The 22,347-nt window shown below is 37.7% G+C and overlaps 4 protein-coding genes across 4 annotated transcripts; 2 read left to right on the forward strand and 2 right to left on the reverse strand.

Annotated features, from left to right (window-relative positions):
- Positions 1–3,502: 3,502 nt before the first annotated feature.
- On the forward strand, positions 3,503–4,569 carry PCOAH_00028350 (SICA antigen; the record flags this gene model as incomplete). Its single annotated transcript, XM_020059640.1, has 3 exons — positions 3,503–3,562; positions 3,837–4,196; positions 4,264–4,569. Coding segments are annotated over 3 exons (726 nt in total), but the record flags the coding sequence as incomplete, so codon positions are not given.
- A 706-nt stretch (positions 4,570–5,275) lies between these two features.
- Positions 5,276–7,336, reverse strand: PCOAH_00028360 (KIR-like protein; the record flags this gene model as incomplete). The annotated part of the gene is made up of 3 exons (XM_020059641.1): positions 5,276–5,542; positions 6,327–7,166; positions 7,322–7,336. The coding sequence occupies 3 exons, from the start codon at positions 7,334–7,336 to the stop codon at positions 5,276–5,278; spliced, it is 1,122 nt and encodes a 373-aa protein (XP_019915219.1).
- Positions 7,337–18,299: 10,963 nt separating this feature from the next.
- On the forward strand, positions 18,300–19,912 carry PCOAH_00028370 (SICA antigen; the record flags this gene model as incomplete). Its single annotated transcript, XM_020059642.1, has 3 exons — positions 18,300–18,501; positions 18,620–18,759; positions 19,196–19,912. The coding sequence occupies 3 exons, from the start codon at positions 18,300–18,302 to the stop codon at positions 19,910–19,912; spliced, it is 1,059 nt and encodes a 352-aa protein (XP_019915469.1).
- A 391-nt stretch (positions 19,913–20,303) lies between these two features.
- On the reverse strand, positions 20,304–22,004 carry PCOAH_00028380 (KIR protein; the record flags this gene model as incomplete). The annotated part of the gene is made up of 4 exons (XM_020059643.1): positions 20,304–20,361; positions 20,619–20,893; positions 21,010–21,783; positions 21,993–22,004. 4 exons carry the CDS (start codon positions 22,002–22,004, stop codon positions 20,304–20,306), a joined length of 1,119 nt encoding a protein of 372 aa, XP_019915366.1.
- Between the last annotated feature and the right edge of the window lie 343 nt (positions 22,005–22,347).

Consider the following 22,347-nt stretch of genomic DNA (forward strand, 5'->3'; position numbering starts at 1 on the left):
AAAAAAGAATAAGGCAGGAGCAAAAAGAAAAACGAAAAAAAGAGAACCAAAAAAAAAGAACGAAAAAAAAAAAAAAAGTGAGGGATGGATGTAAAATGCATATGGGAGGAGAGAAGCGGAAGGTTGTATGTTAGAATTTTTTTGCTTTAGTTGTATTTTTAGAGAAAAAGAAAAAAAAAATGAGGGAAAAGGAGGAAGAAAGGCAAAAAAAAGGGTAGAGAGAAAAAAAGAATGTAAAAAAACGAAATGAAGGAAAAAAGAGAAATGAAAGAATAAGAAAGAGGGTTCAGTATATGGGAGTAGGTTTAAGGTTATGAAAATAGGGTTTAGGATGTTGAGGTAGGGTTCAGGGTGTGGGGGTAAGTTTCCTTTCTAGGTTATTTCAACAGCAATGTGGCGTGCTACTTAAGTCCTTAGGGAGAGGAAGAGGAGGAAGGGTAAGGAAGATACAAAGAAAGGAAGAATGAAAGAAAGAAGGAAGGAAAGAAAGGAAGGAAAGAAGAAGAAGTAGAGTTCTATGGGCTATTATAGTGAATGTTCAAGGTGTGAGAATAAGGTTCAGGGTGTGAGAGTAGGGTTTTGGGTGTGAAATTCGGGTTTGGGGTGTAAAAATAAGATTCTTTTGTAGGTTGTAGAACAACAATATTACCTGTTGTTTAGTATCTTGAGGTTGTATGTACACTCTCTCTGCAGGAGGGTGCATCTACGAAGAAATAAGGAAATTAAAATGAAAAAGTTTAAGCAGAAAAAAAAAAAAAGTGAAGGTGAGAAAGAAGGATGGTTTAAGGTGTAAAGAAGGAAGGTATAAGGAAGAAGGATTTTTAGGTGTAAAGAAGGAAGCTGTAAGGAAGAAAGAAGGCTTAAGGAAGAAAGTAGGCTTAAGGAAGAAAGGAGGTTTAAGGATGAAAGAAGAATGAATGTTTGTACATTCTGTTGTACACACTTGTAGATACTTAGTGAAATACTATTTTCCATTTAGTAATTAAAGATTCCATTCATTGAATAAATAGTGGTGATGAGATAAAAAATGGTAAAAATGGCTCCACAGAAGACGAGTGAATATGAAGAAGACCATACGAAGGTAGAGGAGGAAGCGTTGGATGATGGTGCGCGAGATGGTACACCTCGTGGACGTCGTCCACGTAGTGTAAAAGGTTCAGCACACAGTAAAGCTAGCCAATTTGTTCAAGAGGGCGATGACGTATTAGTATCTCTCAGGCGAGGAAAGCCCGGACTAACAATAGAGTCTGTTGAAGGCGGCGGGTATGGTTACGATTGCTTATATATATATACATATATATAGATGCATATATATAAGTACGTCTATAACATACATATATACATACGTATATATATATAACATATGTATGTGTATATATATATATGTGTATATATATGCTTTAAAAAATTGTTGTTGGACCAAAGAAGGAAAAAAAAAAAAAAAAGTATTCCTCTTTCCTTTTCTCTCTCTATGTTTTTTTTTGACCGATCCTTCCTGTAGGTCAATCGGACATGATGATGCTGTAATTATGACAGGGGGTCCAGGTGCAGTTCTTCCGGGCACTGAGGGTATGCCGAATGGAGACACTCCAGCGTCAACAGTAACGGTGCCAACAACAACAGGATCAACAGGGAAGGATCAACGTGAAGCACGAACACCTCCTCCAACATCACCGAATGTATCAGTGGGCCCCACGGGGGATTCATTCACAGAATTCTTAAAGAAATGGATAGAAAGAAGAGGCATTACTACGGCGGATGATTATGTAATATGCACAAATATAAAATAAGGGAGTACATTATAGACAGATATTTATAAGTGTGTGCTAGGATGAAACGGAAAAGGGACAATGTATGTTGAGTGCATATATATGTACATATTTCCCTTTACTTTTTTCCCTATAGGAGAATATATGGGATGATATAAAAGCAGAGCGGGAAAAACTAATGGCAAATCTGAAGGGTGGTGAGACTGATCTAATGAAACAATTCTGCACGGAAGAAACAGTTTTGATAGCCAATGTTAAAATTGAGCCCATACAGAAGTCGTTATGTAAAGCCCTATTGAAGACATTCCTTTATATGGACGGAATAAATTTAGATGGGAAGAAGAAGGAAGAGAAAATAGATGAGGATGAGAAAGAGGAAAAAGCTTTTATGAGATGTATGGTGGGAATTGTAACCATGTTCCAATTATTTGGGGATCATTGTTATTTTGAAAAATTTATGGATTATGCATATACAGTGAAAGAAAGTTTAAAAGTGTTGTGGCCAGTTGGGGACAACACTAAGATATGTGCATGGATGGATTTTAAACAAGCAACAATAGGGAGTAAATTAATTGGGAAGAAAATGGCTGAATGGAATAAGAATGGGTACCAGGGTATTGCAGGTTGGAGGAATATAAAAGGAAGTGACTCGTGCACAGATACGACAAGAGAACTAATAAAGAAAGGAAGAGAAAAAAAAAAAGATGAGAAGGATAAGGAAAAAATATGGATTGGGGAAGAAAGAGAGAAAGAATTAAGGGAAATATTGAAAGGGGAAAATTTTTTGTCAAATGAAGGGGCACAAGAAATATTGGAAAAAATGAAGAAGGGAAAAATCACGTGGGATGATGATCTGGTGAGACAGGTCAGAGAAAAAATTGAACAAGAGAAAAGAGAAAAACAAACCGAAATATCACAGGCCAGAGAAGATGATTCGACGGAAGATGATCTACAACCCGAACAACCGCCCCAAGAACCAGAACCACCTTCAGATAATGTAATTTCTGAAGAGGAAGGAACTTCTAAAGACGAAACGGAGAAAGTGGACACGAAATCTGAACAGGACGACCCAGGTAAGGAAAAAACTATAAACATTCCAACAATTATACAAAAAGGTGCACCCAGTATTCTGGGTGTCTGTATACCGCAGTTTTGAACATAGTGGACCCAATACTTTCCTCCTCTTTATTTATTCCTTAGGTGCAAGTGAAACTACAACTCCTCCTACAGGTGACGAGAACAAAGACAAAAAATCTGATGATGGTGGAAAGGATATTGCCACTGCTTCTCTGGATGGCGGAGCCAACCCCCTACCTTCCCCTGCTGCCCCATTCAAGCAGCAAACAGACGACCCCTTCCTTCCTTACCTTCCTACCATTCCTGTCCTAATGGGTTTTTCTGCTATGACCTACCTCCTTTGGAAGGTAAAAAAAAAAAACATTAATATAAGATAAAAAAGAAAAAAAAAAGTTAATATTAGAACAAAAAAAAAATAAAAAAAAATAAAAGAAGAAAAAATATATTTTCTGCACAAAGAAAAAAAAGAAAGAAAAAGGAAAAAAAAGGTACGGTTCTTGTTTTAGCACCCGGATTCAGGGTTACGTGCTTAAGGTTGTGGGTTTCAGGGTATAAGAACAACAATTTGGCCTGCAACTTAATTCCTTAGGGGAGGGTAGGAAGAAAGAAAAAGAAAAAAAAAAATTAATGCTAGAATAGAAGAAGGAAAAAAAAAAATGAAAAAAAAAAAAGAGTGCATGAGTAAAGGAGTGTGTGGTATTTCGCATTTTAGGGATGTGTATGTGCAGGATTTGGCATTTTAGGGTGTGTACGTGTAGGATGTCGTATTTTAGGGTGTGTACGTGTAGGATTTCGTATTTTAGGGTGTGTACGTGTAGGATTTCTCATTTTAGGGGTGTATGTGTAGCATTTCACATTTTAGGGGTGTGTATGTAGGATTTCGCATTTTAGGGTATTTGTAGTAGTAATTACGGTTGCGTGAATAAACATTGCACACCCCTATTAACAAAACATTTGTTCCCTTTTTTTTTTTCTTTGTTTTTTGTGTAGTATTTTGGCATGCTTCGTAAGGGAAGAAAACGTTACAAAAGAGCGCATCAAGTACGTGGTCCATCCTTAGAGCAGCAGATTGTTGACCATGTGGATCACCTTGGTTCACGTGAATATTACATTGTAAAAGAACGCAAACCTCGGTTTACGCCTAAAAAAAGGAGGAAAAAACGTGCTGCTCGTCGCCGTGCCGGTCGTCGTGGTGTGGGTCGCCGCATGATTATTGATATTCATTTAGAAGTCTTAAACGAATGTCAGAAAGGGGGCCTGCATTCGACGAAGGAAGACTTTTTTGAAATTTTGGTTAAAGAATTCATGGAAAGTGAGTTCATAAAAGAAGACTTTGTTCCTAAGGAACAGGTTCCAGGTTCAGGTTGAGGGTTTAGGGAGGAATACTTTATTCCTATGGAACAGGTTGCAAGTTCAGATTCCGGGTTTAGGGAAAAAGACTTTATTCCTAAGGAAGGAGTCGCTAAGGAATGTGTTCCTATGGTTGATGTTCCTAAGGAAGAGGTTCGAATTTCAGATTCGGGGTTTAGGGAGGAAGACATTATTCGTAAGGAAAGATTCTCCTAAGGAGCAGGTTCCATGTTCAGGTTCAGTGTTTCGGGAGGAAGACTTAGTTCCTGAGGAAGATATTATTAAAGGAAAGTTCCCTAGGGAAGATGTTCCTAAGGAAGGTGTTTCTGATGAGGAAGTTCCTAAAGAACAGGTTCCAAAGTTCAGATTTTCCGGGTTTTAGGGTGTAAGGAAACATTTTTTCTTTTTTTTTTTTTTTTTCTTTTGGTTTTGTATTGTATGAAGGTGTTTACACGTTCATGTGTAATTAATATAAGTTCAAAAATTTTTTTTTTAGTTTACACAGGTGTTGCTAGGATAAGCGTCCACAAAAAAAAAAAGGAGGCCTTTTACTGCCAAAAAAAAAGATGGACTTGGCTTTTCACTGCTTTTTTTTTTTTTTTTTTTTTTGTTTTGTATTAAATTGTTTATGTTCATGTGTAAATCAATATAAGTTCAAAGGGAAGGAAAAAATTTCTTCCTTACTTTATTTTGATTTGTTTGGTAAAATTTCTTCTTTATTCCAGATTAAAAAAAATGCTTATTCATTCTGTTATAAAATTTTGACTTTACAATATTTTTTTTGTTTTTTAAAATACAAACACACTTTTTCGAAAGGGTCAATACCATTTTTTTTTTTTCTTTTCGCTCCCCTTTCTGGGAGTATTCTTTCCTTATGTGCTTATTCAAACTTAGAAATGTAGAAAAATAAGCAATTATATATGAAGAAAAGAAGGAAAGGAAGAGGAAAAAAAAAGAAGGAAAAAAGGAAAGAATGGAAGAATGGTCATTTTTGCTTCTTTACATTGTATGAATCATGCGCACTTATTTATGTGTTCACCGAGGGAAGAAACATTTCCCTTCCTTTCCTTTTCTAAGTGCTACACGTTCTGATAACCTACCATCCCACGACCCCGTGTATTATTTGTTCTTCCATTCCTGGTAGACGGTCTCGCGTGTGCAGCGGAGCTTACTGTTCCATCTATTGTGGCGTCAGCTATTGTTGAGTTATCTGTGGAAATTTCTGTTAAAGTGTCTTCTGTGGATGCATCAAAGTGATGTCCAGTTGATCTTCTCTTCCTTCTGTTGCTCCTTCCTACTCCATTTCCAGAAGATCGGTTACCAAACCAAGAAGACCATGGTTTATACTAAAGGGAAGGAAGGTTGTTAGGTGCGTTGTTAGGGTGGTAGGGTGGTAGGTGGGTTGTTAGGTGGTAGGGTGGTAGGTGGGTTGTTAGGTGGTAGGGTGGTAGGTGGGTTGTTAGGTGGTAGGGTGGTAGGTGGGTTGTTAGGTGGTAGGGTGGTAGGTGGGTTGTTAGGTGGTAGGGTGGTAGGTGGGTTGTTAGGTGGTAGGGTGGTAGGTGGGTTGTTAGGTGGTAGGGTGGTAGGTGGGTTGTTAGGTGGTAGGGTGGTAGGTGGGTTGTTAGGTGGTAGGGTGGTAGGTGGGTTGTTAGGTGGTAGGGTGGTAGGTGGGTTGTTAGGTGGTAGGGTGGTAGGTGGGTTGTTAGGTGGTAGGGTGGTAGGTGGGTTGTTAGGTGGTAGGGTGGTAGGTGGGTTGTTAGGTGGTAGGGTGGTAGGTGGGTTGTTAGGTGGTAGGGTGGTAGGTGGGTTGTTAGTGGTGGTTGCTGGGTTGATAGGGTGGTGGTGGTAGGTGGGTTGTTATGTGTTGGTAGATGGAAGGGACGGTTGTTAGCGTGGTTGGTGGAAGGAAGCTTGTTACGTGGGTGGTAGGAGGGTTGTGTTAGAGGTGGTAGGTGGAAGGAACGTTGTTTGGGGTGGAAGAATGGTTGTTGTTGTTAGGGGGAAGGAAGGAAAGGAAGGTTCTAAGGAAGCAAGGAGAGGATGTTAAATGAGGAGAAAGGAAGGGATCTAAGGAAGGAAGAAAAGGGGAAAATACTATTATTTATAGTAGTATTTTAATTATAACTTTACCTTATACAATAAGAAAGGAGCAACAGTAAATCCTAATGTGCCAATGATGGAAGAAAGAGCAGTGGTGGTGTTGGCTTGACGAACGGCATCGTTGTGTTCATTTAATAGCTCCGTAATCTGTGATTGTTCGCTGTGGCAGGGACAATCATGACATCTTATTTCATCCAGTTCAGTTTTCAACATACACTTTAATCCTGGTAGCATCGCCCCCGTACAGTAAATTTCATATGTGTCCCTGAATTTGACACAATATGGGTCAGCAGAATGTTCCCCATCCTTTTTGCAATAATCCCGAACAGCAGTACATGCTGCTTCAATGTTCTTCTTGTAAGTGGACCAATATGTTGCACATTCGGGTTTACCTTGCTGTAAATAATCCTTTATATCATTATAATTTTGTGTAAAGTCAAAGAAATTTTTCCTACTCGTGAAGGTTTCTCCGTCAAGGTTTTCAGAACAAAGAATTTTACATTCCCCCTCATCACCTCCACTTCCACATTTATCATTTATTAATTCACAAATCTGCTTCAAGCAGCCCGCAACCTTTCCATCTGTATCTTTACCGTCCAATGCGGTCCATATTTGTTCTCCTATCCAATAATAGAGGAAATGCCAACGCCATATATGTAATTTATAATTCTTGTATGGTTTCAATCCAGAAACAAAACAAAGGGCATTTTTAATCTTGTGGTCAAGTTCTCCCACTTTTCCATGTCCGCAACATGAATTCAGCGTGATCTGTATACTGCTTTGCTCGGTGTCAGCTTTACATTCTTGTGCGTCAGTCTTAAATGGGCCATAGAAATATACATGTGCAGGTAAATTTGTTGGATCCAGGGGCTGTAAATATGAATAATTGGGAGAGAAGTGAAAATGTATGTACATACATATGTATATGTACATATATATACATGTATATATATACATGAAACACTTTTAAACATGCACAAAAAGGAAACATGTAATTTTTTTTTTTTTTTTATTCTTTCTCTTACGTTTACTCCTGACATGGTTATGGTTCACGTAAGTAATTTTTATATGTAATAAATTTATCTTAAAGAATGTGTGATGTTCATATATGTGTCCATAGATGTAGAATGTGCAAATGCATAAATTTTTTACAAAACTGTCCAGGATTGTTACAATGTACGAATACATATTATTCGAATTCTTATATTTTTATTAGAAAACAATGTACATATATATTTTTCCAATTTTTCAAGTAACGTTGTTTATACAATGAGCGTTGTTAATACAATGTACGAATATATACATATACCATATATATATATTTATATTTATTATTTATATATATATAGGTATGAAATTTATGGCATATGTACATATACGTAAAGCCACAAATGTTGGAGGAGCAATTTGTTAAGGAATTGAAGAATGTACAAAAAAAAAAAAGAATAAAAAACAAAAAAGGAAAGAAAAAAGAAGAAAGAGGGGGAACGAATTTTTTCATATACATTCCTTCTATTCATGTAGTTTATTATTGTATTGGTGTATTGTGCATCAGTACTTAGAATAATATATATAATTACCTGCGGGCTTTCCACTATTACGTGTATGTAGAGGAGAAGAGACGGAATTTTCTCAGGGAACAAAAAAAATTTTTCTTTTCTTTCCTTTAGTTCTTTTCTCCCTTATTTTTTCTATTTCACGATGAGTACATAGCAGATGGCTCATTTATGTGAAAGATGGGCACATTATATCATGTTTCATTTGAGTTTTTCCCCCACTCTGCAGCACAGATTACTTTGCACGTATTAATTTTTCCTTATTTTTATTTATTTCCTTTATTTTATTTTTTCTATTTTTCTTTTCTTCGCTAAAACATATAAATACTCTTTTTTGAAAAGGGGTCAATACTTCTTTTTCTCCTTTCTATTTTCTGCCTCCCTCCGTTCTGCAGTACTTTTTCCCTTCTATGCACAGTTATTCAAAAATGTAAATGTGGCAAAAACAAAAAAAAAAAAGAAAAGGGGGAATTACCATGTTGGAATTATTATAGTGGACAATTGTTGGAATAAATTATATGAAGGACAAAAAAAAAAAAAAAAAAAATATATTGAGTACTACTATGGATGGTGGTGCGTATGCTATGCTATGTGCGCCCCATTTTTCCTTCCTACCAAATATGCATATAACAGTTTAGTATATGGAACCTACTTAATTCACTCTGTGAGCGATCCATATAAAATGTGTGCGACATTCATAACTGCATACATGTTGGCTCTGTACTATATCTACTTTAAAAATATGTACACTAAAACATATGTGAATAATCACATGGGAACGAAAAACTGTACACACATAGTACACTTATATATATAGCACCTACAGACATATACCATGTGAGCACTTCCCACCCATAGAATTGCACAATGTATGTATGTAAATTCTATATATTATAACAGTACTTTCCTTCTTCTTTTTTTTTTTTTTTTTTGTGTAATCCGCAATAACTAACATGTTCTACATTGCTTGATAACGTATATTATTTCGCCTATTTGGTGCCGTATTTGTTCTTCCCCCTGCTCTTGTTCTATTCGTTCCCCTTCTGCGTTGTTCATGATTATATATGGTAGATGCTCCATCTGTGGAATCTGTTGTTGTGGAGCCACCAATTGTTGAAAGTTCTTCTGTAGAATATGCTGTTTTTGAGTCACTTGCTGATGTACTGAAGTTCTGTGTGGTGGTGGATCTTCTTTTTTTTCTTTTTCCTGCGTTGTTTCCACCGCTGTTTCTAAATTTATTACTAAAATGGTTACCAAAGCAAGAAGGTAGCAGCTTGTACTAATAAAGAGGAATGGAAGAGAGTGGCGTTGCAAAGGTTAAGGGGTACAAATATGTATACATATATACAAATACATATATATATATATACGTACATATATAGTTATATATATGTGTATATGTACATATGGGGTATATATATACAAGTACATAGTGGTAATAATTATTACTTTATATAACATAAAAGAGATTGTAGGAAGACCTATTAATGCAGCGGCGGCAGACGAAACAGCAGTAGCACGGACAGCACTACTACCACCGGAGAAGGAGATTGTCTCCTCTGCGGTTTGAACTTGCACAGTTTGTGATTCAGTTGCTGCTGCAGTACAGCCTTTTCCTAATAATTCTTTATATTTGTCGTCCTTCCCTCCAGACTTTTCTTCGTTGTATTTAACACAACATGGGTCAGTGAGATTATTATTTTGATCAGCATTAGATGCTGTACAACCCGCAACAACATCATCAAAACCTTTAGAAACCGCTTCTAGATACGCCTTATAGTCACTGCTACACCATTTCTTATCAGTTGGTAATTTACCTTCTATAGTGTCGTAGTCGTGGTAATAGTCGAAGACAAGTTTTCTTTGTTGAAAGAGTTCTTTGGTGATGGTAGGTGGGTTGTTAGGAGTGGTTGGTGGAAGGAATAAGGATGGGAGAGTAGGAATATGTACATATATATATACACACATATATATGTATGTATATATGTACACTTTATATGTGTACATATATATATATAGTGGTTTCGGTGATAATTATAATTATTACTTAACTTACTTTATATAAAAAGAATGCAGCAATTGTTGGTAATCCTATTGCAACTAATGTACCAGAGACAGTAGACACAGCAGCAGGTGCAGCATTAAAGGAAGCTCCATCCTGTGATGGATTCCGTGCTTGTTCCTCAGTAGTATGGTGATATATTGCTTCTTCCGTGTCCTTTCTGCACTTAGACCTACTCCTTCACATGTTAGTTGTGATGGTGTTGGAATAGGGTTGCTGTTACCTCCGCTCCTATCGTTGCTATTATATCTCCCAACCAATAGTACAAAGGGTAACAGAGGGGACTATTGGCTCCATGTTCCCCCCTATAGACAATGAACTCACTCTACACAAAGTGTTCACAATCCTTTTCTCATAATCCTATCCTTATAAACTACAAGGCCCTCATATGGTTCTAATGCACCTCATACCTGTACTTCTATTTATGTATATTTATTATTACAATTATTTCCGCTTCCTCCTCCACATTCCAGTGTAGTGAACATCATTGTTGAATATAAATCTTCCAAACATCGTCCCTACGAACATGAGAAATAGTATGCATCATTCTACACACATTCCTAATTGCTCCATTTTTACATTTTGACCAATGTAATATTTTACGAAATGTTCTTAAATTTTCCTTACTTGATTACACGGATACATCTCCTTTTCCACAGACTATTGCACACATTTCTGTGACCATTTTTCCCTATTCTTCATTTATACTATTTTGTGTAATAAGTTTTTCATATACCTTTCCTTCCTTTTATTCCTTCTTTCTTCCTTTCTTTTATTCCTTCTTATTCCTTCTTTTTCTTCTTATTCCTTCCTTTTCCTTCTTTTCCGTCTTTTTACTTCCGTTCCTTTTTTCATCCTTCCTTCTTATTCCTTCTTTCCTTCCCTCCGGCCTTAGACCCTCCTTTCCTTCCTTCTTATTCCTTCTCTTTCCTTCTTATTCCTTCCTTTTCTTTTTTTTTTTTTAAAATACATGAATATTTTTTTTTTTAAGGAAGGGTAAGTACTCCTTTTTTCTTTTTTTTTTTCTTCCTTTTTCCACAGTCCGTTTGGGGAGTATTTTTTACCCTTGCATGCACATATATATGTATATACATATTTACATATATATATGTATGCCCAAATATATACATATATATCTTTGTTTAAAAGTAAATGAATTAAAATGTACAAATCAAGAGTGAAGGAGGTGTGAGGAAGGAAGTAAAAAATTTATCGTCAAAAACATAAAAAAAAACAAAAAAAAAAGAAGCAAAAAAGAAGAAGCAAAAAATTACCATTCTTATATAAATAGTAAGTAAAAGTAAAAAGATATATATGATGTATATATAACTATATATATAAATGATACATATATACATATACATACATATATGTATATAGGCTATATATACCTATATATATATGTCGAAAGAAGAAAAGGGGAAAAAAGAGCACATATACAACACACAACATTTTTATAACACAAAAATTTCCTTATACAAGGCAAAAGGGGGAAAGGAAAAAGAGAAAAAATCATACATAGATATATATATATACATCACATATATATATATACACATATGTATACAATGGTAGAAGGGGCGAAGGCAAACGTAATTACATTTATTTCCTTACTCAAAATAGATTTAAGCCGTGTGTACATATATAATACCTTATGAATAATAGAATAAATAATAATGTATACTAACACATATATATTTTCCTAATTACGCATTTTTAGAAGGAACATTTGGCTCTATTATGTGCAAAGAAAGATTTTTACGATGAATTAATGAGACAGGGAACTTTAACAGACTGCACTAATGAGAGGGATAGGGGTCACGTTAAGACTCAAATAGCAAGTTACCATAATCTCAGTGTGCACGCGAATAGAATTATAAAATTTTGGTGCCATATACATAAAACGAAGCAAGTCAGGAGCTCCACAGATAAACTCTGTTATATTTTTTATTACTGGTTAGGAAGTATATTATCGGAACACCTACAAAATAAGGAATCATTTCAAACCGTCATACAGGACATTTACAAGGAACTGAAGAGACAAACTCTTGGACAAATATGTCAAAATATATGCCCTACTATTGACAAAGCCTCTTTCGACTCTAGAAAAATAATATATGATTACTTTGAGGACTCTGCACTTATTGAAATGTATTCAGGTAGGGAGGGAAGCACCTGTGATCAGCATTATTACAAGCACCTGGAGGACATTCTTAAGGCTTATGAGACTGTACATGGCACTTGTAAGGATAGAACTGGTGATAAGTGCTGTAAGCATTTTCAAGAAATATTTGGAAGAAACGGCAATAAAGCAACGTTAGATTTAACCTGCACAAAAGTTTCTGAGAACCAAGGTTCCTGTGGTCCCGGTAGTACAGGACACCAGTCTCCGGGTTCCTCCGGACCAGGTTCTACAGGAACCTGGAATCCAGGTTCTTCCGGTACCGGTTCTACCGGACACCAGTCTCCAGGTTCTTCTGGTACCGGTTCTACAGGTTCCGAACCCGGTGGAAGCAGCATCCTTCCTGCTGCCATACCATCTGCATTAGCTGCAGTAGGACTTCCTGCCTTAGCATACTTTTTTTACAAGTACAAATCACACCTCTTCTTCCTTAAGGGAAATAACTCCTCTCCTAGAGGAAGTAGAAGTAAAAGGTCCCTTAGGAGAGAATTCAACAGGTTCTCAAACGGCGACGACGACTCGACAACGGAATATGATTCAACTAATTCTTCAGAATATTCAATCCCATATACTTCATCCACCAGATAATCGTCATCATCCAGATGAAGAAGTATGGTTGTATTAAGGGTGGAAGGTAGGAAGTAACCTTCCTAAGGGAAGGAAGGCCGTTAGGGTGGTGGTAGCTGAGTGAAGGTTGCTTGCGGTGAAAGGAGGAAGGAAGGTTGTTAGGGTGGTTCGTGGAAGAAAGGTTGTTAGGGCTGGTTGGTGGAAGGAAGGTTGTTAGGTGGGTGGTAGGTGGAAGGACGATTGTTAGGGGTGGTAGTTTGGTTGTTAGGGGTGAAAGGAAGGTCACTTTCTTTAGGGAGGAAAAAAAAAAAAATTGAAGGAAGGTAGGAAGGTGTGCAGGGGGGTGCACTTAGAGGGAAGGTGTGGAGGGAAGTATGCTTAGTGGTAATGTGCAGAGTGCTGCACCTTAAGGAAGTGTAGGATGGAAGGAAGGTCACTTTTCTTAAGGAGAAAGAAGAACAAAATAAAAATATAATAAAGAAAAAAAGGTGAGGGAGGAAGGTGTGCAGAGGGGTGCACCTAAGGAGGAATGTTAGGGGTGAAAAGAAGGAAGGGCTCTTTCTTTAAGGAAAAAATAAAAAAAAATTGAAGGAAGGGAGGGAAGTGTGAGGAAGGGTGCACCTTAAGGGAGTGTTAGGATGTTCGAAGGTGGTATGTTTGTTGTTAGGTGTGGAAGGGAGGCAAGTCACTTCCTTTAAGAAGAAAAAAAAAAAAAAAAAAAAATTGAAGCGTGGGAAGTGTGCAGAGGGATGCATTTAGGTGTGATAGGTGGAAGGAAGGTGGTAAGTGTGTAGAGGTGTGCAGTTCCTAGGGGCAGGAATAAGGTTGTGTTAGGGGTGGAGGGGAGGTGTTAAGTATGCAGGGGGGTGCACTTAGTGGTGGTAGGTGGATTGTTAGGGAATGTATGCAGCATGGTGCACCTAAGGACGAGTGTTAGTGGTGAAAAGAAGGAAGGTCACTTATTTTAGAGAAGAAAAGGAAAAAAAAAAAAAAAAAATTGAAGGAAGGAACGGAAGGTGTGCAGGGGGGTGCTGTTGTTAGGGATAGGAGTAAGGTTCTTTTAGGGGTGGAAGGGATGTTATTTTATTGAGGGTGGTAGAATGTAGGGTTGTAAGGATGTAAAGGTAGTGTGTAAGGGTATTAATGTGAAGGATTTTAGGGGTGTTAGAATGATGTCATTAGGGTTGAAGCAAGAGGACGATCAATTCTTTTAGGGGGGGGTACACCCGAACGGTGTATAAAAAAAAAGAAGAAGAAGAAAAAAAAAAAAAGTTTTAAGGGAAAAAAAAGGAAGGTTTATGAAAGATAAAAAAGAAAAGGTGTAAGGAACGAAGGCTTAAGGTGTAAAAAAGGAAGATTTAAAAAGGAAAAGAAAACTAAGGAAAATAGTAAAAAAGGAAGGTGTAAGGAAGGAATGTTTAAGGAAGAAAAGAAGAATAGAAGGTGTAAAGAGAAGGAAGGTGTAAATAACGAAGGTTTAAGGAAGAAAAAAAGAAGAAGGAAGGTGTAAAAAAGGAAGGTTTAGGTAAAAAAAAGAAGGTGTTAAGAAAAAGTGTAAAGAAGGAAGATTTAAGGTGTGAAGAAGGAAGGTTTAAGGTAAAAGAAACATAAGGTTTAAGGTGTACAGAAAGAAGGTTTAAAGTGTAAAGAAGAGAAGATTGACAACATGGGGGGTGTGAAATTATTAAGTGATCTAATCGTAAGGTGGATAGAGAAAAAGGGTCATGATAAGGAGGATGACGTCCATGTAATAAAGGGGTAGTAGGCGGAGGAGGAGGGGCAATGAGTAATGAATGTGTATGAAAATATATGTAAGTGGCCTAAGAAAGTGAATGAACAGGGAGTGTTCACACATATCATGGTACTTTCTCCTTCTTTTCACCTCATTTAATCTTTGTAGAAAGGAATATGGGATGACCTGGAAACAATATTTAATAACCTTATGCGTACAATTGGAGAGGGGGAGGAGTCGACGATAGCAACACTGTGTAACGATGATATAGGTGATGAGAGGGGAAAAGGAATAGAAAGATGGGGCAGTGCAGAAAAGGAGTTATGCAAAGCTATGATCAAAGTGATGTTATATACCAATGGTCTAACGCACAATATAGCAGTAAGGGAAAGTGTAAAAACGGAAGACATGGTGGATGCCTATTTCAGATGTATCATAGGGAATATAGTATTAGTGGAATTATATAAGGAACACTGTTTGTTCAAGGAAATGGTAAGTTTTGTTTCAAGAATAGTAGGAGGAATGGTGGAGATGCATAAGGGGCAAATGAATGATAAGGAATGTAGTGCTATAGACCTAGAAATAACGAAAATGGGGGGTAAATTAATTGGCAAGACTATAAAAGAATGGGTGGAAGGGAAGAAAGGGGAAGTAGGGAAGTATAACTTGGTTACGGGGAGCGCGAAGAATTGTGACGGAAGTGAAGCTGGAAGGGGGGGTAGGAGGGAACCAGGGGAAGGGGGCCGCATCAATGGGGGGGAAGAAATTAGAAAGAGTATAGAAGAAATACAGGAAATATTGGACAAAGAAAAAACATTATCCAAGGAAAGTGCAGACGAAATATTGGATAAAATAGGGAAAAAGGAAAACACGAACCACGATGATCTACAGAAGGAGGTCGATGCCAAACTGAAGGAGGAGAAGGACGCAGCAAGTCAACCACCAGGAGGTAAAGCAGGTAAGAAATATTAATTAATATTATTTAAGAAAAAAAATAAAAAAAAGAAAAAATCAGGAAAAAAGGAAACGGACGGAAGGGTCTAAGAAAGAGAAACGCAGAAAGGAAAGAGGTCTAAGGAAGGAGGGTGTCTAAGGAGTAGGAAGGAAGGTGCCTAAGGACGACGAAGGAATGGAGGGTCTAAGGAAGGAAGGGCGCTAGAATGAAAGAAAAAAAAAAAAAAAAAAAAAAAAAAAAGGAGGAAAAAAAGAAACGGAAGGATGGTTCTAAGTTTAAAATTTATGATAGGGAGGATCCCGGGTTCAGGGTAAAATTGGTTCTAGGTCAAGATTAATGTGGGATCTAGTTTAAGGATGATGTGGGACCCGGGTTAAGGGTAATGTGGGATCTAGGCTAAGGGTAAAGGTGGGTTCCCGGTTAAGCGTAAAGGTGGAAAATAGGTGTGTTGTCCGGAGAATAAGTGGAAAACTGGAGAATAGGACTTCTGGATTAGCGTTTAGGGTTTAGAGCTATAGGAATTCGGATTTCGGTTTTAAGGTTCAGGGTTTAGGGTTTAGGGTTTGGGATTAAGGGTTTAGAGTTTAGGGTTCAGTGTTCAGGGTTTAGTGGTTTTAGGGCTTAGGATTTAGGGTTCAGGTTTTAGGGTTCATGGTTTAGCGTTTAGGGTTTGGTTTTTAGGATTTAGTGATTAAGGGTTTAGGGTTTTAGGGTTTAGGGTTTCAGGATTTAGGGTTTCAGGATTTAGGGTTTTAGTATTTAGGTTTTCAGGTTTTAGGGTTCAGGGTGTAGGAATGGGGTTAAGGCTGTATGAATGGGGTTCAAGGTTTAGTGTTCAGGTTTCAGGTTTCAAGTTTTAAGGTTCTGGGTTTATGGTTCAGATTGTACGTGTTGGTTTCAGGTTGTAGGAGTCGGATTTCAGGTTTAGGTTTCAGGGTTTAGGGTTCTGGGTTTAAGGTTCAGGGCGTATGGAGTGGTGTTTTAGATGAATGAGGGGTGTGTTTTTTAAAGGGAAAAGTTCCTCGGAGACGGGGTAGACTTGACAGGGGGGAATCGGACAAGGGGAATGAAACCGGAATAGGGGAAAAGAACGGGACAAGGGAGGAAGGAAAATGGAGAAAGGGGTGAACTGGACAAGGGGAGAACTGGACGAGGGGGCAACAGGACAGGGGGGGAAATGGACAAGGGGAGAACTGGACGAGGGGGCAACAGGACAGGGGGGGAAATGGACAAGGGGGAACGGGACAAGGGGGAACCATAGAATGGGGGAACAATACAGAGGGGGAAGGAAACTGAACAAGGGGGTGACTGGACAAGGGGGTTAGTGGTCAAGGGGGTTAGTGGTCAAGGGGGTTAGTGGTCAAGGGTGTTAGTGGTCAAGGGGGTTAGTGAAAAAGGGGAATACTGAACAAGGGGGGAAAAGAGAGTGGACAACCCAAGTCCAACCGGACAAGGGGGACAAACCTGAAAGGTGCACCCGGATGGTGCATGAAAAAAAAGGAAAGAAAAAAAAAAAGAAAGAAGGAAAGAGGTAAAGGAGGAAAAGAAAGGAAAAGGAAGAAAAAGGAAGGAAAGTGAAGGAGAAGAGAGGAAGGAAGAAGATGAAAGGAAATGAGTGAAGGAAGTGTAGAAGAGAACGTAGAAGGAATCTACCACCAGCACTCCTTCATTCACGCCTACACCTTCCTTCCTTAACACTCACTGTCTTCTTCTTTCTCCTTCCTTCTTATAGATGTAAAGTGTAAGGATGAGGACATATGTACACGCGCCAAATGCGTAACGAAGGAATGGGCACGGATCAGATCAAACACAAAATCGAAGAAGGATGAGGTCAGAAAGGGGGGGGGTGTTTATATATTTTGTCCTTACAATCTAACCATACACAATGAATATAAAAAGGGGAGGGAAGTATATATTTCAAAAATAGAACGGATAAATAGTTTGTTTAGGTAATAAATGTATGTACATGTTCCCCTCTCTCTTCCTACATGTACAGAGTGCAGTTTGGGATGACTTCCCGCAGATATTGAAAGAACTGTCTAAGGCCATGACTAATGGAAATGAAATAAAGGAAGAAAACGAATGCATGAACATTACAGTGACAGATCCTACAAAGAAAGAAGCAAATAAACAAGCATGCAAGCTTATTGTTAAAGGGTTATATCATCTATACAGTATTGAGGAGTCTTATGAACAGGGGAGTCAGGATCACCCTGTTCAGAACCAAGAATTTCAACAATTTGCAGCATGTCTCCTATTGAAAGAATTTGCTAAACAAATAGAAGAGAAATGTCCTGCTACAGAGACAGGCATAGAAAAAGGCTTCGGATTCATGGGAAAAATTAAAGGAGAAAAATGTGCTAAAACTTATCCATGTGTTGAATGCAAATGGGAAAAAGACTATTCCAACTGCGAAATGGGCGGACAGCAACTGGGGCCCCAATTGAAAAAACTATTCGAGAGCAATAGCAAAGAAACCGAGATAGAACAAACTCTAACTTCTATAGATAATCTATGTAAAACACCTCCTACTGCTCCATCAGGCGGTCAAAGTAGAAGGGACGAATCAACGGAGGAAGGTCCTCTTCCTCCTCCACCACCCGAACCAGGTCCTGAAGCAAATGGAGAGGATGAAGCATCGCCCTCCCCTCCTGTTCATGAAGAGAAGAAACCACCAGTACCTATACCAGAAAAACCACAGCCAAAAGCGTCGGAGGATGACACTGGCTCTAAACGGGAAGAGACAAGTAAGAGTACAACATCTTTCTAAAAAGTAAACTTACTAAAGAACAGTGTGGTAGGTGGTGGAAGGATGTTAGGTGGGTGGAAGGAAGGAAGGAAGGGGGAGGAAAGGAAAAGGGGGTGAAAGAAAGACAATGTGCGGAAGGAATACAAAGGAGGGAAGGAAAGTGAAGATACTTTGCTCCGAATGGGGAGGAAATAAGGAAAATGAACAACCGTCCTAATGAGAAAGAAGAGAATACTTCCTTCCCTAAGGGGAAGGGAGGGAAAGAATCCTCCCTTAGAAGGAGGAAGGAAGGGACGGAAGAAGAAAGGAAGTGCAGACTTCCTTCCTTCCACCCCCCAAAACCTAACAACCCACCTTCCTCTCTTCCACCCCTAACAACGTTCCTTCCACCTTCCGGAGGAAGTACGGGCACCCAGGAAAGGGTGAACCTACAACAACTTAGGGCCATACTTATCGCACGGAACTATATGAAAACAACACTTCCACCCTTCCATTTTCTTCCTTTCACTCATTACTTCAGATGCCCTTCCTGCTAAGGTTCCTGCTCCGCTTCCTGCTTCTCCTGCCAAACTTACTAGCAAGATTGACCTGCCTACATCATACCTTCCTTTATTTCCTCCGGTGACTGGTATCCTTGTAATGAGTTACCTCCTCTGGAAGGTAAGAAACAAAAAAAAAAAAAAAAAGTTAATATTAGAAGAAAAAAAAAAGAAAAAATTAATATTAGCAGAAAAGAAAAAAAAAATAAAGGTGAATGAATCAGTGAGTGGGTGTAAGATTTCGCATTTTAGGGTGTTTTTGTGTAGGATTTTCGCATTTGGGGGTATGAGTGAATATAGGTTCCGCATTTTAGGGTGTGTACTTGTAGCATTTCACATTTTAGGGGTGTATGTGTGTGGGATTTCGCATTTTAGGGTGTGTACGTGTAGGATTTCACATTTTAGGGGTGTGTTTGTAGGATTTCGCATTTTAGGGGTGTGTTTGTAGGATTTCTAACTTAATTTAAAAGTAGTAATTATGGTTCTAAAAACAAAATATTCACCCCCTAAAAATCACTTTTTCCTTTTTTTTTTTTTTTTTTTTTTTTTTTCTTTAGTACTTTGGAATGCTTGCTAAGACAAGAAAACGTTACAGAAGGGCTACTAAAACACTTGGTCCATCCTTAGAGCAGCAGATTGTTGAGCATGTGGAACAGCAGGATGGTCCACATGAATATTCTTTAATAAAGGAACGCAAACCTCGTTCTGCGCCTATAAAATGGAGGAAAAAACGGGGTGTTGATCACCGTGCTGGTCGTCGCCGTGGTGTACGTCGCCGCATGATTATTGATATTCATTTAGAAGTCTTAAACGAATGTCAAAAGGGGAAGTTGCATTCGACGAAAGAGGACTTTTTTGAAATTTTGGTTCAAGAATTTATGGGAAATGAATTTATAAAAGAAGAAAATGTTCCTAAGGAACAATTTGCTAAGCAATGTTTTTCTAAGGAAGAAGTTCCAAAGGAAGAGGTTCCAAGTTCAGATTCCGGGTTTAGGCAAGAAGACTTTCTTCCTAATGAACAAGTTCCAAGTTCAGATTCCCGGTTTAGGGAGGAAAACTTTGTTCCTAAGGGAAGCGTTTCTAAGGAATTTGTTCGTAAGGAACAGTTTCCAAGTTCAGATTCCGGGTTTAGGGAGGAAGACTTTGTTCCTAAGGGAAGCGTTTCTAAGGAATTTGTTCGTAAGGAACAGGTTCCAAGTTCAGATTCCGGGTTTAGGGAGGAAGACATTCTTCCTAAGGGAAGTGTTCCTAATGAAGATGTTCTTAAGGAATAGGTTCCATGTTTAGATTCCGGGTTTAGGGAAGGAAGTCTTTGTTCCTAAGGAAGATTCTGTTCTATGGAAAATGTCTCTAAGGAATGTGTTCCTAAGGAAGATATTACTATGGAACAGGTTCCAAGTTCAGATTACGGGTCTAGGGTGTAGTAAATACTTTTTTCTTTTTTTTTTTTTTTTTGTATTCCATGAACATTTTTACACGTTCATGTGTACCTGATATAAGTGGAAGTGAAGAAAATGTTTTCCCACGTTATTTTGATTTGTTTGGTGAAATTGTTTTTTTATTGAAGAATTAAAAAAAATGCTTATTCATTTTGTTATAAAATTTTTTAACTTCAAAAATTTTTTTTTCTTTTTTTTGAAATACAGGAATATTTCTTCAAAAATGTTAGGACCTTTTTCCGCATCCGCGTTGGGAGTATTCTTTCCTTATGTGGTTATTCAAACTTACAAATGAAAAGGAAAAAAACGAAACAAATAGGTAGAAAAGGAATAAAGAAAAAGAGAAAAAGGAAGGAAAGAAGGAAACAAAGGAAACAAGGAAACAAAGAAAAGAAGGAAAAAAAAATAAGGAAAGGGAAATAAAGGATGAATGGTAATATGTGCTTCTTTCCATAAACAATGCATAAGCTTCATTGTCATTTATGCGTCCCCCTCTTGAGGGAGGAGCAAACACTCATTCAGCATTCCAAATGAGTGTTACATGAGACCGTAACCTACATTCGTTCTTTGATGATGATGACCTGGTGTACTATTATTATTTGTTCTTCCTTTACTAGGTTGTCTTGTGTTGTACGCAGTAGAGGAAGGTACTGTATTGGGATCAAACGTGGAACTTGTTTCTGAACTGTCCGTCAAGTCCATTGTGGAAGTTTCTGTTAATTCGTCAAATTGTTGTCGTCGGCTTGATCCTTTCTTCCTTCTTCCTCCTCCATTTTCAGAAGAGTGGTTACCAAACAACGAAGACCATGGTTTATACTGAAGGATAGGAAGGATGGGTTGTTAGGAGTGGTAGGGTGGAGGCAAGGTTGTTAAGTGATTCAATTTTTTTTATTTTTTTTAATTTTTAAATTTTAAAATTTTTGGATTTTTACTTTGTATAATAAGAAAGGGGTACCGATTGTTGCTAAGGTGCCAAGGATAGAAGAAAGGGAGGAAGTGGTGCTGGCTTTACTTAACGTTTTTTGTGCTTCACGCTGAATCTTTGTTATTAATACATCCATCTTTTGCTGGAGCTCAGCCATATCACAATGTATTGCATAGGTTTTCTCAAAGTCTGTACAATATGGTTTCCCCTTGTGATCGTTGTCACCTGTGCACTTCTCCTCCATAGCCTTACATGCTGATGAAAGTGTGGTCCAATAATTGGACCATTCCTTCAGACAGGTAATACCACTCGTACTTAATAAATTTGGTACATTCTTATAACCGTGGTAATAATCGAATATGATTTTCATGTTGCGAAAAATGGTATGGTCCTCAAGATCTTTGTACTTAAATTCACATTTATTTCCACTGCTGAAGGAAGAAGTTCCCAGCGTTTCGTAAATTACTTTCAAAACCTCCGAAAGTGTTTTACGATTTAGGTGAGACCAGTATTTGTGTCCAAACCAATAATAGAACGAGCGGCAGGGTATACTATTGGACTGTGCGCTATTATTCTGCATACATGCATCTTCGTAGGCGTTGGCGTTTTTTGCAGCGTCCGCAATAATTTTTTTACATTGTGAGAAATTGCTACTTAATGCAGTATGTAATTTTGTAACATCGGTACTCCTGTCACCTTGGCCCCCTACAGCATTCTTGAAATTTGTATAGAATTCGTTATATATCGCTAACGTATCAGTAATTGACCCTAGTTTACATGTCTGGGAGAGGGTTATTTGTGTGGGACATATATATATATGTTATATATATATATAGGCATATATATATATGTAAAAATACATACATATATATATATATTATGTATATTTTTCCTTTATTTTACATGACAGCATGTATAAAATGCTTCATGCTCATTATGCTTCCTTTTATACTGTACACAAAAGGGGGACAAACCTGTAATGCTGATTACCTTCTCTGCCATGGTTTATATGTGTACACATATATCTTTGTATATATATTTTACTTTAAATATTGCTTATATATTTATATATTTAATATAAAGAATGTATGCAGAAATTTTGCCCACTTTATGATTGTAAGTGTATGGAATGTGGAAGTGGAAGTGTGGATGAATGATAAGTGTGATTGTGCAATTTTCACTTCTTGTTTCTTCAATAATAATATATATATATATTGTTCCAATTTTTCAAAGTAATGATAACCTACTATAAATATATATAAATATATACATGTATATGTATATATATATGTACAGCACAACCATTACATATGGTTAACCTAATGCAAAGTAGGAAGAAAATGTG

This window comes from Plasmodium coatneyi, chromosome 10, assembly GCF_001680005.1.
Source record: "Plasmodium coatneyi strain Hackeri chromosome 10, complete sequence".
Taxonomy (NCBI): Eukaryota; Apicomplexa; class Aconoidasida; order Haemosporida; family Plasmodiidae; genus Plasmodium; species Plasmodium coatneyi.